Below are 13,837 nucleotides of genomic sequence, written 5' to 3'. Positions count from 1 at the left end.
TTCTTGTGTTTGTTTTTTTGGGTCTTCATGAAATTATTCAGTTCAGTACATAGAACAGAATTTTCATTTGGCTTTGTGTCAAAATAGACTCTCGTGTGTATGAATCTTTTAAAATGGGCATGATGATACAATATGCTTAACCTTTAACTTACAAAGTACTGTACACAGAGGAGACTTTCAGCAATAACGTGCCAGACACTATTAGCATAAAATTAGTGAGCTTTAATTAATTTTGTAGTTTAATGCCATTAATAATTCAAGAATTGAATGGGTTTTGTGTGTGTATGGTTTTGTTTGTTTTTGTGGTTGGTTGGTTGTTTTGTTTGCGTTCTTTGAGGGGATAGTGGGGGTTTTCTTTTGTCCTGTTTGGTTTTTGTGCTTTTTGTGACAAGGGGTCTTCCTTACACCTGGCTGACCTCAGACTTTCTGTGTAAACCAGATTGGTCTGGAACTTGAAACTATCCTCTCCCCTCAGCTGGCTCCTAAGTGCTGGAGTTCCAGGTATGAGTCACCTTGCCTGTCCCTGCTTGTTTCTGAGACAGTCTCTCTGTGTAACCCAGACTATCTTTGAACTCACTTTCCTCTTGAGTAGTGTTAGGATTGCAGGTGCATACCACAATGTCTAGGAAGAATCAGATGTTTGAAGAAAAATATTATCAGGACTTTAAAAAGATTCCTCAAACACATATTATAATATATGCCAGTTGGGGCTGGAGAAACATGGCTCAGCAGTTGAGAGTCCCCGCTGCTCTTGCAGAGGCGCTCTAGCTTTGGTCCCAGCACCTAGAACTGACTATAACTCCTGTTCCAGGGCATCCGACGCTGCCTTCTGGCTCCCTCAAGCATTGAACACATTGTGCCCTTACACATATGCAAGTAAAACACTCGTGCACATTAAAAAAAGAAAACTTTAAAAAGATATACACAGATATTAGTAATTGCCTTATAGATGAGGAACTTGGTACATAGAAATTTGAACTTACAGAAGTTTGTATCAGTGAAGAGATCACATTTCCAATTTTTGTTTGATGTTTGTGTTGTTTCTTACCCTGTGCATGAAACCCCAGTTGTTATTATCAGTTGTACAGGGGTGTGTGTGTGTGTGTGTGTGTGTGTGTGTGTGTGTTACCTATGCTGGTTTTGAAGCTCACAGACTATTTACAATCACATTGTGCTTCCAATATCAGTTTCTAATAGTTTGCTTTTTTTCACTAGACAATTAATGGTTCATTACCTAGAAGGTATCTGTGTGTTATCAGATGATATTTGAAACACAAATTAATTCTGCATATTGCTAAGATAAAAATAAATGGTGATAAACAACTATATCCCAATAGTTCTAATTTGTAAAATAAGAAAAAGCAGCTCGTTTTATTGTCTGCTCCTGTCTGCATGGTGGTAGCAGCACTGCCTTACAGGAAGATGATGCAGGAGTGGAATCCAAGCAGTTGTGAAGCTGAGGAATGAATGTCACCCTGAGTTTGAAGTCAGCCTGGGATACAGGATAAACCTCATCTCAAAACCAGTGATCAGACAAAGCAGAGAGGCTATAACTTTCCATGTAGGTAGAAGGTATTTGGTGTGTATATGTGAGTTCAAGCGAGGACCTTTAACAATGGTACAGTCACAGCTGCCTGAAAGTAACGGTGGTTTTCTTTAGAAAGAAGTTTCCTATATTATGTTTTTCATAGACTAGATTCAGCTGGAATGTATCAAAGATGGCTAACTTCATAGAACTTTTCATGGTATTTTCTATTCCTAAAATGACTACAGTAAGTTTGCAGTTTGTTTCTACTGTTCCATTTTGGTTTTGGGTGCTCACGATTAAACCCACCAAGAACTCACTATGTAGACCAGGCTGGCCTTGAACTCACAGAGATCCGCCTGCCTCTGCCTCCCTAGTGTTGGGATTAAAGGTGTGCACCACCACGCCTAGCCCCAAGTCTTATTTTTAAAGTTATTTTTATTATTTGACAATTTTATACCATGTAAATACATGCTCATATTAAGACCCTTCTACTGTCTCCACCCCACTTTACCAACCCCCCAACTTTACCATTCCCCAGCCCCCATTTCATATCGTCTAATTTTTAAAGGTCAATGGAGTCTGATTTCTGTTCAACAAATGACCTTGAGTCTATACTCCATCACCTGGTCACACTCTTAAAAGAAAACTGACAGACCACCCCTCTCCCAACAGCTATCATTTGCCAGTAGTTCCTCAGCTAAAAGGTTCCTGCCCCCATCCATGCTGGACTTTTGTCTAGCTTGGAGCCGAGTCTTAACACTGAGTACACCGCCACTCTGCAATTTGTTACTCAGTGGAGACTAGGAAAAGGGGATCGCTAGAAAGATTCTTTTCAGAAAGATATGTTAATGGACAAATTTTACCCATTTTTTATGTGACCCTTTATACTATATTGGTTTCTTCTTCAATGCTTTAATAGCTTTCTGTTTATTTTCCAAGGAATATAGATAATAATTTTAAAGGCCCTCCTTTGTTTCTGCCTCTGGTTTTCACTGTGTGTAGGAAACGTTGGGTTATATGCTGCAGTATTATTTCAAGAACACAGGGAAGGAGCTTAAAGCAATGGCAGATGAGCCAGAAACATTTATTTGGATGGACTTTGCACAGAAGCATGTGTGATCTATTTGACTTGGGGATCTTTATTCCCTGGAGTCACGTTTTAGGCTTTCTAAATTGCCAGATTATTTGTATTCATTAGCTATAATTCTTTTAATTTAGCTCTTTTCTGGATTTTAAAAATTGCTCAGTGGTTTTTATTTACCAGATATAAGTCCTCTGATTTAGCTCCTTTTTCTTCACCAGTTCCCATGATCCATCTCTACTTGAACAGATGTAGTGCTTTGTTGTTCCTGCTTCTCAAGGGCTTCTGCAGCAAAGGCTCAAATGTAGATGATGAGAGGTGCGGACAGAGAAAGAGGGCGGAGGGAGATAGAGACTGACTAGTGGAGCTCACAGACTGCGAAACCTTTTGACCGTGGGATTGTCTCTGTATCTAGGCCCAACTTGTTAGGAAAATAATGTCATTAATTTTTTTTTTTTTTGGTCTTTTTGAGACAGGGTCTCCCTGTAGCCCCAGCTGTCCTGGAACTCACTATGTAGACCAGGCTGGCCTTGAACTCACAGAGATCTACCTGCCTCTGCCTCCTGAGTGCTGAGATTAAAGGCGTACGTCACCACGCCCAGCTATTAATGTAATTTTAATTGCCTGTATGCGCTGGAAAAAAGTTTTAGCACTGGAATTACTGGCCACATGAGTGGGTAGAATTGAATTAGATGACATTTAAATCAAGACAATGAATTAAGGATTTATGGTAGCTTTAAATTGTTTAAGGCTTTGGGGCTGGAGAGATGGTTTAGCAGTTAAGAATATTGGTTGTTCTTGCAGAAGACCCAGGTTCGAATCCCAGCACCCACATGGCAGCTAACAACTGTCTGTAACTCCAGTCCCAGGGGCTCCAACAGTCTCTTCTGACCTCCGTGGGCATTGCACGACATGGGTGCACTTACCTACACGCAAGCAATACACGCATACACATAAAATAAAAATAATAAATAAATTTTAAAAAATTGTTTAAGGCTTTTTGTGAGGCAGATAGGTAACCTGTCATACATACATATCCATTATTTACTAAAGTAATTGGAATCATTTGTTACCATCTTTATATAACCTGATAATATTTGATTTGTATGTTGTAGAAATAATAAAAATCTTTAAAAAGCTGAGTGACAGAACGTACTGACAAAGTTAGAACATAGATTACTCAACATCCTATTTTAAGTGTAGTCTATGTGGTATTGTTATGTAGCTGCTAAATAAACTCCAGTTTATAAATTTATGTTTTACATGCTTTTATATGAAGGAAATTGCTAAAGTCTCTTAAACGTGTAGGTTACAGCATTAATGTTACAGAAATATAATGGGCCTTTTCTTTTTACTTAAAATTTCAGGACAACACAGACAGCCTAAACCCCATACTCAGGGACAACCCACGACTTGATGAAGAGGTAAAGGTCTGGGTGAAGAAGCAGAAGGCTCAGGAGATTTTTATGCAAGGTGTCTATTTTGAAGTTACACTTTTTTTTCTGTGACTAAACGAATTTATTTTCTTTTCAATTTTATGCAGTCTAATAATTTCAGTTGCATATGGGCAAATTACAGTAATTTTAATTGAATGCTTTATAATTTTAGTAGTTTATTGAATAATCTGAACTATATACATGAAATTATATCTACACAGGTGTTTTGTTGATTAAGCAACTTTCCAAAATATAGCATGTTTGAGGTGTGTCCTTCAAGGAAAAGGAAACATTGTTTGCAGCTGAGAGTTGTTCAGTCAGAACTGATTTCCTCTGTAGCCTGGGATGGGCTCTGTGCAGGTCCTTGCTCCTCCTGCATTAGTTATCACAGTGTTAGTCTCAGACTTGCTTCCTTTGTGTGCTAAGTTACTTGTTTGTCTTTGACATGTGGTTTTCTCTTACTTATTAAATATTTTTATGTTTAGGGGTGTATTGTCTGTATGTGTATAAGTGGACCCATGTTGTGCAATGCCCATGGAGGTCAGACGAGGGCTCAGATTCCCTGGAACTGGAGTTACAGACCATTATTAGGTTATTAGCTACCATGTGGGTACTGGGATTCAAACCCAGGTCATTTAGCCACCATGTGGGTGCTGGGATTCAAACTCAGGTCCTCTGCAAGAGCAGCCAGTGTGTTTAACCACTGAGCTATCTCTTTCCAGCCCCAACCTGGAGTTTTCTAACCAGTGGTATTTTATAATTTCTAGTAATTAATTTTTATAGCAGAAAATTATACTGTAAATACAAGGGTTTTATGAAATTGGATCAAAGCTAAAATATGGCATGAACTGTTGATGTTTTATTGAATGTTTACAATACAGTTTTATTGTTAAATTCCCATGTTTGTCTTAATCTTTAACATTCATGCCAGCCTTTAATCCCAGCACTTGGGGGAGGTAGAGGCAGATGGGTCTCCCTGAGTTCTAGACCAGCATGGTCTACGTAGTGAGACCCTGTCTCAAAACAAGCAAACAGAAAACCAACAAGAAAGCCTTGATGCCATCTCTATTAGTAAGCAGTAATCTTGAAAATTTAACTATTGTGGTTATGTACAACAGCAGGCCATATAGGCGCTAAATGCTTGTCAGTGTAAATACTCTGCTTTAGTATGGGGAATTTCAAACACACAAAAAAAGAATTCAAACATACAGAAAAATTAATTGAACTTCCATGTGTCTGTTTTCTAGCCACAACTCCTGCTTTAGCTGTCCTACCCAGTGAATACCATACTGTTGTTACCCTGGGAAGAGAAGCTTCTTAATATCAAATGTAAAAATTGAACTTCCAGTTTTCATGTGTTCCATAATGCCATTTTAAGAGATTTTACTTTCTAGAAGTCAAGAGATCCAGAAAAGGACTTTGACTGCAATTGATGACGTGTCTTTCCATCCCCATTGTCCCTCATTGTTTGGAGTTTGTTGACAGAACCAAGATGTTTACTTAGACTTTTAGGAAAGAAGAGTAGGCTATTAATAGTCCCTCTCCGTCTGTAGCACAATCGAGGCAAATTCCACGTTGTATTAATTGTGGGTGTGAGTATTTATTATGCTTTCCTCCTCTTCCTAGCTGTCTCAAAGAAATCAAATCACAACTTACTTTTCTATTTCGGACACAAAGTCATCTTTCCGAACTTGTGAAGTTGCTAAACATCCTTAGTGTATTCTAGACCACTATATAACTTTACATCTGTACTGTTCTTTTACTAGTTCATGATTGCAAAAACATTCTTTTTAACTTAAAAGTGTGTTATTTCCATGTGTAGTGGTGTCTATAATATTAGAGGTTTGTGATCTCCTGTGGCATTAAAACCTAATCTTGTCTATTCCTCATCTGTCACATAGCATTGTTTCCCCTAAAGGTAATGCCCAAGTGGGAAAGTGTCTTCATTTAAGATATCCCTGTTTCTTGTGTTTGTTTGTTTAAGGTCCTTATTCCTTAAATGGATACAGAGTGAGAGTGTATAGACGAGATTCTGCCACCCAGTGGTTTACTGGCATCATTACTCATCATGATCTCTTCACCCGCACCATGATCGTTATGAATGACCAGGTAAATAGTCGGCTGTTTTGGGTGCTGGGAATCAAACCCAGGGCTTTGCACATGTCGAGCATACCTTGTGTGTGATGATTGCATGGTTTTGTTCACGCCCCTCTCCCTCTCAAGTCTCTCAAATAGTTTTTGGAAGAAAATTTTTATGGGGCTGATAGTATACAGGGGTTTTAGTCACACAATCCTAGTACACTTAAAAATACTGGATGTTCTGTGTGGGGGCTCACGCCTTTAATCCCAGCACTGGGGAGGCGGATCTCTGTGAGTTCAAGGCCAGCCTGGTCTACATAGTGAGTTCGAGGACAGCTGGGGCTACAGGGAGACCCTGTCTCAAAAAGACCCCCCCCCCCAAAAAAAACTGGTTGTTACATAGAGGCCACTTGACATCAGAAAGTGATGATGTTGTCTAATTTATTTCAGTGCTGACTATTGATCCCTAATTGATCTGGTTTTTTTTTTTCTTTCAAATCCTTAGGCTGAGTGAAACTTAATTAAACTTCAGTTTTTCCTTTCCTATAATATTTCCCAAGGGGTTTCCTGTCTGCACTGAAAGCTTTCAGAACACAGTTTTCACCCCATTTCATTGTTGATTACTCTGTGAGGAACTCATCGCGAGTATAGAAGAAAAGGGAATTTTGTCTTTGGTGATTAATATAGGTTATGTAAGCCTGGTGGTATCTTAAAAAGTCAAGTTCCTAAACCGATTTGTAAAAAGTTCAACTAAGTTTAAAAAAAAAAATGTACTAATGTTACACTTACTAGTTGATTGGATTTAATCTCTGTTTTGTTTCGTTTTGTCATGGATTAGGTACTAGAACCACAGAATGTCGATCCTTCTATGGTTCAAATGACCTTTCTAGATGATGTTGTTCACTCTTTGTTAAAAGGTGAAAATATTGGCATTACATCACGACGCAGGTCTCGTGCCAATCAAAATACCAACACTGTTCACGTATGTATGGATTTTTAGAAAATATTTTTTTCTATAATTTATTTGAAATCAGGCAGTAAGTAATCACTGTTCATTGGTTATTTTTAGGGTCATTATACACGTGCTCAAGCAAATAGTCCCAGACCAGCAATGAATTCTCAAGCTGCTGGATCAAAACAGAACACCCACCAGCAACAGCAGCACAGACATGTCCGTCTGAGTAAGAGGAAGGGCTCAGATAGCAGTGTGCCTGAGGAGGAGATGAGGGAGGAGAAACATGATTACACATCACGAGCAGGTAGGGCCCACTTTGTTTTCTAAGGACTGGGGAATGAATAAAGACGCATTAAAATGCGTTTATTGAGCAGCTGGAGAGATGGCTCAGTGGTTAAGAGCACTCCTTTTCTAGCGGATTCAGTGCCTTCTTTTGGTCTCTGAGGGCACGACATGACATGGGTGCATATGAGAGAGAGGTGGGGGGAGAGGAGAGAGAGAGAGAGAACTTACATAAAATTAATGAATACAATTTTTAAAAACATTTTATGTGTATGGATATATTGTTTGTAGGTAGGTGAACATATGTCGTGCAGTGTCTGTGGAGGTCAGAAGAGGGCATCAGATCCCCTGGAAGTGGAGTTCCAGATGGTTGTTAGCTGCCATGTGGGTGCTGGAAATCAAACCCTGGTACTCTGCAAGAGCAGCCAGTGCTCTTACCCCTGAGCCATCTCTTCAGTCCTCCCCAACGTATTTTTTAATATCCTTATTGATCATGAAAAATAAAACTCTTTTTAATCTCACAGAAAACCCTAAAGGTAAAAACAGACACTTGGTAAATAAAAGGAGGAATCCTGAGGAGGGTGAAAAGAAGCTTAGTATGAAAAGGCTGCGGACTGACGGTGTTTCAGACTTTTCTGAGAACAGTGACTCAGAAACTTCAAGTAAGAGAACAATCAATAACTCCTCTGAGCAATCACCAGAGTATGAGATGAAAAGTAAAAGCACTTCAAAGATAAATGGAGAAGAAGGAAAATCCCAGATTGCTGAGAAGGCAGGAGAGACCCAAATAGAGAATCAGCCTCCCTGGGATCAAACACAGGAAGATAAAAACCATGAAGGAGAGAAATGGAAGTCTGTTGACACCCATCTTCAAGAAAAACGGACTATCCACTCATCAGGACAAACCCCAGTTGTTAACCATAATCCTAATGATTTTGTTCTCCAAGAATGCGATATGGAAAACACACATCCCATGGAGTTATTACCAAAGGAGAAATTTGTCTCCAGATCACCTACACCTAAATGTGTTATTGATATTACCAATGACACGAATTCGGAAAGGATGGTTCAGGAGAGCTCAGGTGCCTTTGGCCTCCAAACACTTGAGAAAATGGACCCTAATGTTAGTGACTCTAAACATTCAGTTTCAAATGCTAAATTTCTGGAAATAGCAAAGCAAGATTCTGACCAGAGCTGGGTCAGTGATGTAGTTAAAGTAGATTTAACCCAGTCAGGTGTTATGAGTCCTTCTTCAGGAAATGATCATGCTGATATTGAAAAAGAGAGAAATCATTATATCTCTTATATGTCATCTTTAAGTGCAGTTTCTGCCACAGAAGATAAGCCACAAAAGCGAAGTCCACCCCCGGAAACTATAAAATCTAAACTCAGTGCTTCAGTCACTACCCACAAGACCAAGTCCAGCTCTTCACCTGAAGTTGCTAAACCTAAGGTCACCTACTGTCCTGACTCTGCGAGACCCAAGGCCGCTCACGTGAACAGTCCAGCGGCCAGTGAGAGACGACTGGTAAGGAAGGCGGACCACGAGCTGTCAAGGTGCACCTCTCATCCAGCACCTGTTCGAGGAGCTGCGTTGGAAGCTACAAAGAGCCCTCTTATCATTGATAAAAATGAGCATTTCACAGTTTATAGGGACCCTGCTCTTATTGGATCAGAAACAGGAGCCAACCACATTTCACCTTTTTTGAGCCAGCATCCTTTCTCCCTTCATTCCTCATCCCATAGAACCTGTTTAAACCCAGGCACCCATCACCCTGCTCTGACTCCTGCCCCTCACTTACTAGCTGGATCATCTAGTCAAACTGCATTAGCCACCATTAACACTCACCCTCTCACTAGTGGGCCACACCATTCTGTTCACCCTCATTTGCTTCCCACTGTCTTACCTGGAATGCCCGCTGCCTCCCTGCTGGGCGGCCATCCTCGCTTGGAGAACGCTCATGCCAACAGCCTGAGCCACCTAGCACTAGCACACCAGCAGCAGCAGCTGCTACAGCCTCATCTCCTTGGACAAGCCCATCCTCCTGCCTCATACAATCAGCTTGGCCTTTATCCAATCATTTGGCAATATCCAAATGGAACACATGCATATTCGGGACTTGGTCTGCCTTCTTCTAAGTGGGTTCACCCAGAAAATGCAGTTAATACCGAAGCTTCATTACGGAGGGTAAGTGCCAGTGCGTTTGCCGCATAGCAACGTGTATTTGTCAGTCAACCTCTATAGGTATTTTTTTTTTCGGTATTAAAATTTTTCAGTTGGTTATATTTGCAGATGCTTAAAAAAAAATCTCAGAGCAGATCTGGAAATTTCAAAAAAGTCCCTTTATAAAAAGAAATAACTTTCATAAATCATAGTGTTTAATAGACTTATTTATGGTGTTTTGTATTGGTAGTGAAATTTCAGGGCTAAATTTTGTATTAAATAGGGTTTTTTTTGTATGTGTTATCAAATTCTTCTTTAAATGAATGTTATATTGCCTGTTGAATAGCTGAATGAATAAACCCTTCATGGTCTTAAGGCTGCTCAAGGTTAGTGACGCCTAGCATTTGGCAGAATTGAAAGTAGCTTACATTGTTGGTAAAGGTGGCAAACGGGGGGTCACACTGCTTTGTCACACTGCTTCCCCTGACAAATCAACTTTACACAAAGAAATGGGAACACAGACTAGGGAGATGGCTAGTCCAGCACTTAAGAGGGCTTGGTGCTCTTCCACAAGACCCCAGTTCAGTTCCCAGCACCCACATGGCAGCTAACCCCTGCCCTTAATTCTAGTTCCGGGAGATCCAGTGCCACCTTCTGGCCTCCAAGGGCATCAGGTCTGCATGTGGTGCACTTCTCTCCCTGTAGGCATGATACTCATAAGATAGAAATGAATACAGTCTTTGAAAAATACAGTAATAATTTAAAAAGAAGTGGCAATATCAGACTCAATATAAAAACGTTAAGGAATGGATGTTACTGTTAAACAACCATGAGGTGACAACTTGGCCTTTGTACTGGCCAACATACTCTGTAAGTATCCCTTCCCCAGTACTATTTTATTTTAATACCTTTGCTTTTTTTGTGGTGAAAACATTTAACATTAAATTTAGCATTTTAGTCATTCTCAAGTACATGGTTCACTACTTTGGATTTGGGGGTTTTTTTGAACATACATATTTTTATTGTATGTGTGGTAAGGAGGCCTGTAGTTCTCTCACAGCAGCTGGTTCTCTTTCTACCATGTGGGGTCGGAATCAAACTTACACAGTTAGGCATGGAGGCAAGTACTTTACTGAACCTGTTGCGGCCTACAATCAAGTATTTTTGAGCAGTGTAGCCCTCAAACTTAAGGGGGCTGGAGAATTGGCTCAGTTGTTAGGAGCATTAGCTGCTCTTGGAGAGTAGATTCACTTAATGTTTTTCTTCTTTATATCAGCTTATTGTATTTAGTGTGTCCTTGATCTGTATTAACACAAGTCTAGGTTTCCTTTTGTTTTTAACACTCTGCCTTTATTGTGTGTCATCTTCTCCGTGCTTGACAAGCGTTCTCCCCTCACTGCGCAGTCCTATCTGCCACATTTCCTTCAGCCATTCTTGGTAGGGCCTTAACTCTTGGGAATAGTATTGCCCCAGGGTTGGATGCACCCAACACTTCTGGTGCCACGTCCTGGGCAATAGCCATAATATGTATCTTGGAAGTGGCAGTTTGTAAGACAGTGCTGTGAAGTATTTCATTCCTTCAGGAATGACACTGTTAACACAGAGCAGTCAGAAATGTCAGCAGATGTGCGTGTGCCAGTGATCATGCCAAGGTTTGTCAGAGAAACTGGTGTAATTTTGGGTGGTAAGTGGTGGCATCGATCAAGGTCATTAATACCCATTTGTAATGGAATATGGTGATAGTGACGGGCACCTACTATGGATTTGATAGTCTGATAATTTTGAAGGATATTTCCCGTGATTTATCCTCATCCTTTCAGCTTGCCTTCATATGAGCTTTGGCCTTCTTTAATGAAATTGACAGTGGTTGCTTCAGTTTATTCTGTACCAATACTGACACACTTGATGTTGTCAAGATTTCAGTTCTTGAGTTGTACTTCCATGATCACAAGTTTCCCATTCTGATTTTTCTTTTAGAAATGGGATCTTGATTCCATTTTCATTCTTGATGGTATCATGGCATATGTGAAGTCATGCTAGAATGTAGAAAATGCATAGTCAAGAATGATTACCCACATTTACTTCACCAGAATTTGAAACCAGGCCTGGTGACCCCAGTGCCCACTGCACTCACGGTGTGCTCTTGTGCCATAAGTATAGAGGGACAGAGAATCCAGGAGCTGGTAGGAATACCAGAATCTTCTTCCCTAAGTTCCAGACTCTGCAAAACAGCTTAGAAGACTTAGACTGACTCTCCAGCCTTTGTGTCCGTGTTTTTTCTGGTCACTAAGATGTTAAACTAGGGCTGGAGAAATGGCTCAGCGGTTAGGAACACTGCCTGTTCTTGCAGAAGACCCAGGTTTGAATCCCAGCACCCACATGGCAGCCAACAGCTGTTCGTAACTCCAGTTCCAGGGGATCCAACAGCCTCTTCTGTCCTCCGCGGGCATTGCGCCACACGGGTGTACTTACCTACATGCAGGCGTAACACACACATAAAATAAAAATAATAAATAAAATGTTTAAAAAAATGGTGTTAAACTAAAACAGGCCTCAGGTTTTGATTTTTGTAAAATTGTAATATAAAGGTGTAAATTAAAATAACATTTTAAGGAAAAATGAGTACCCTAGTGTTTGTGATTACAGTGGTCAAACGGTACAAGCCACTAGATTAGGAAATAATTTTAAATGGTACTTCAAATAGGGCAAAAGCTTTTATTATTGGCATTCTTTACTGTAACTTAGATTTCTAAGTCTTATGTAATAGTTGTCTTTTGTCATTTTATATTTAAATGGTGCCTTCTGTGTATCAATCATTAGGCGTTAGTCTCTTGTGAGGTTTATAGCTGTAGTTGATGTTTATTTGCAACAATCTACCTTTGGTGTGTTACACCTTACCCTGTGTGTTACAAGATTTGTCTCTTTAGGTAAAACTAAAGGTGTTTTGGATTTTAATGGCATGTGACTGTCATTCTGATGTCAGATTCACAAAGCATGCTCTTAAAGAATTTTAGTGAGTCACAGTATAAAAGAAAATTCTTAAATGTTATTAAATGTATGGCTCAACATGAAAGATTGCATGTATACGTGTTAATCTGTCAGACAGGCAGTGTACTGAATTAGAAACAACTCTACTTCCACGCCTCCATATTTAATGGTCCAACAATATTTAGCTTATGTAATACAGTGGAATAGATTTATCCCTTGAAAATATAATGATCTGTGAGTTGTATGTCAGCTATTGTTGAAAAATTATGGTAGAAATTGGCAGATAGACTTGGTTTCGTCATTTCTCCTTCTGGTAGAATAACATTTTAGGAGCATCGTTCTGGTTTTGCCAGGAGCAGCAAATTCTTCTGGTGTTGGAATCATAGAAAATCATAAATTTGGGTTCTCTAGACACCATGTATATACACTAGTGACACTAATTTCAAGCTCTCTTATTAGGAGAGTATTTCTGGAGGTTACTTTTTTTTTTTTTTTTTTTTTTAATCTGTGTGTGTTTTGCCTGCATGTGAGTAAGTACACCCATGTCGTGCAGTGCCTGCAGAGGACAGAAGAGGACGTCAGATCCCCTAGAACTGGAGTTACAGACAGTTGTTAGCTGCCATGTGGATGCTGGGATTCAAACCCAGGTCTTCTGCAAGAACAGCCAGTGTTCTTAACCACTGAGCCATTTCTCCAGCCCCGAAAGTTACTATTTTAATGTGTAGTTTAGAATATAATATGAAAAGTTCTTCTAATGTTGGTTAAATAATTGAATATTTCTCACCAGATTTATTTTTTAAAATGTCTGGCTTCAGCCTTCATAAATACACGGGTCAGGAGTTTTACTGTGATGGTGGCTGCTCGTATTAACTCCACACCACCTCACCTAGCTTGAGAGTTGAGGTTTTATTTTTTAAGTAACTGAAGTCCAGATTTTTTTTTTTTTTTTTAAATAGAATTCTCCCAGTCCTTGGTTACATCAGCCTACTCCTGTGACTTCAGCAGATGGTATTGGATTACTTAGTCACATTCCTGTCAGACCTTCCAGTGCAGAATCTCATCGACCTCATAAAATTGCAGCGCATTCCAGTCCACCAGTGACAAAATCTTTAGTAGATCACCATAAAGAGTAAGTTCACCAATGTTTAAAACTTAACAAATACTGTTGACTTTCATAACTTTTCTCATTTCACCTTTTAAATACTTGACTTAGAATTAGTTTCACAGCTGAGCATGGCAGTAGTACATGTCTTTCATCTCAGCCCTCAGGAGAACGACAGGCTGACTATGGGATTGAGGCTAACCTGGTCTACGTAGCACATTC

The 13,837-nt window shown here is 39.7% G+C and overlaps 1 protein-coding gene across 3 annotated transcripts in view; it reads left to right on the top strand.

The window, feature by feature from the left end:
- Positions 1 to 13,837, top strand: part of Jmjd1c (jumonji domain containing 1C) — a 144,448-nt gene that overhangs the window by 94,338 nt on the left and 36,273 nt on the right. For 2 of the 3 annotated variants that reach the window (XM_008837306.3, XM_029565530.1), the window contains exons 3-8: positions 3,977 to 4,082; positions 6,030 to 6,154; positions 6,963 to 7,106; positions 7,194 to 7,383; positions 7,886 to 9,549; positions 13,470 to 13,642. In XM_008837306.3, coding sequence (XP_008835528.1) covers positions 4,076 to 4,082; positions 6,030 to 6,154; positions 6,963 to 7,106; positions 7,194 to 7,383; positions 7,886 to 9,549; positions 13,470 to 13,642 — 2,303 coding nt within the window. In that variant the 5' untranslated portion in view covers positions 3,977 to 4,075. The remainder of the gene's footprint in view (positions 1 to 3,976; positions 4,083 to 6,029; positions 6,155 to 6,962; positions 7,107 to 7,193; positions 7,384 to 7,885; positions 9,550 to 13,469; positions 13,643 to 13,837) is intronic. The other variant, XM_029565531.1, reaches the window with a different exon arrangement.

This window comes from Nannospalax galili, unplaced genomic scaffold (assembly GCF_000622305.1).
Source record: "Nannospalax galili isolate Female #2095 unplaced genomic scaffold, S.galili_v1.0 scaffold178, whole genome shotgun sequence".
Taxonomy (NCBI): domain Eukaryota; kingdom Metazoa; phylum Chordata; class Mammalia; order Rodentia; family Spalacidae; genus Nannospalax; species Nannospalax galili.
The sequence above is the reverse complement of the archived record's forward strand: the minus strand, read 5'-3'. Positions and strand labels throughout refer to the sequence as shown.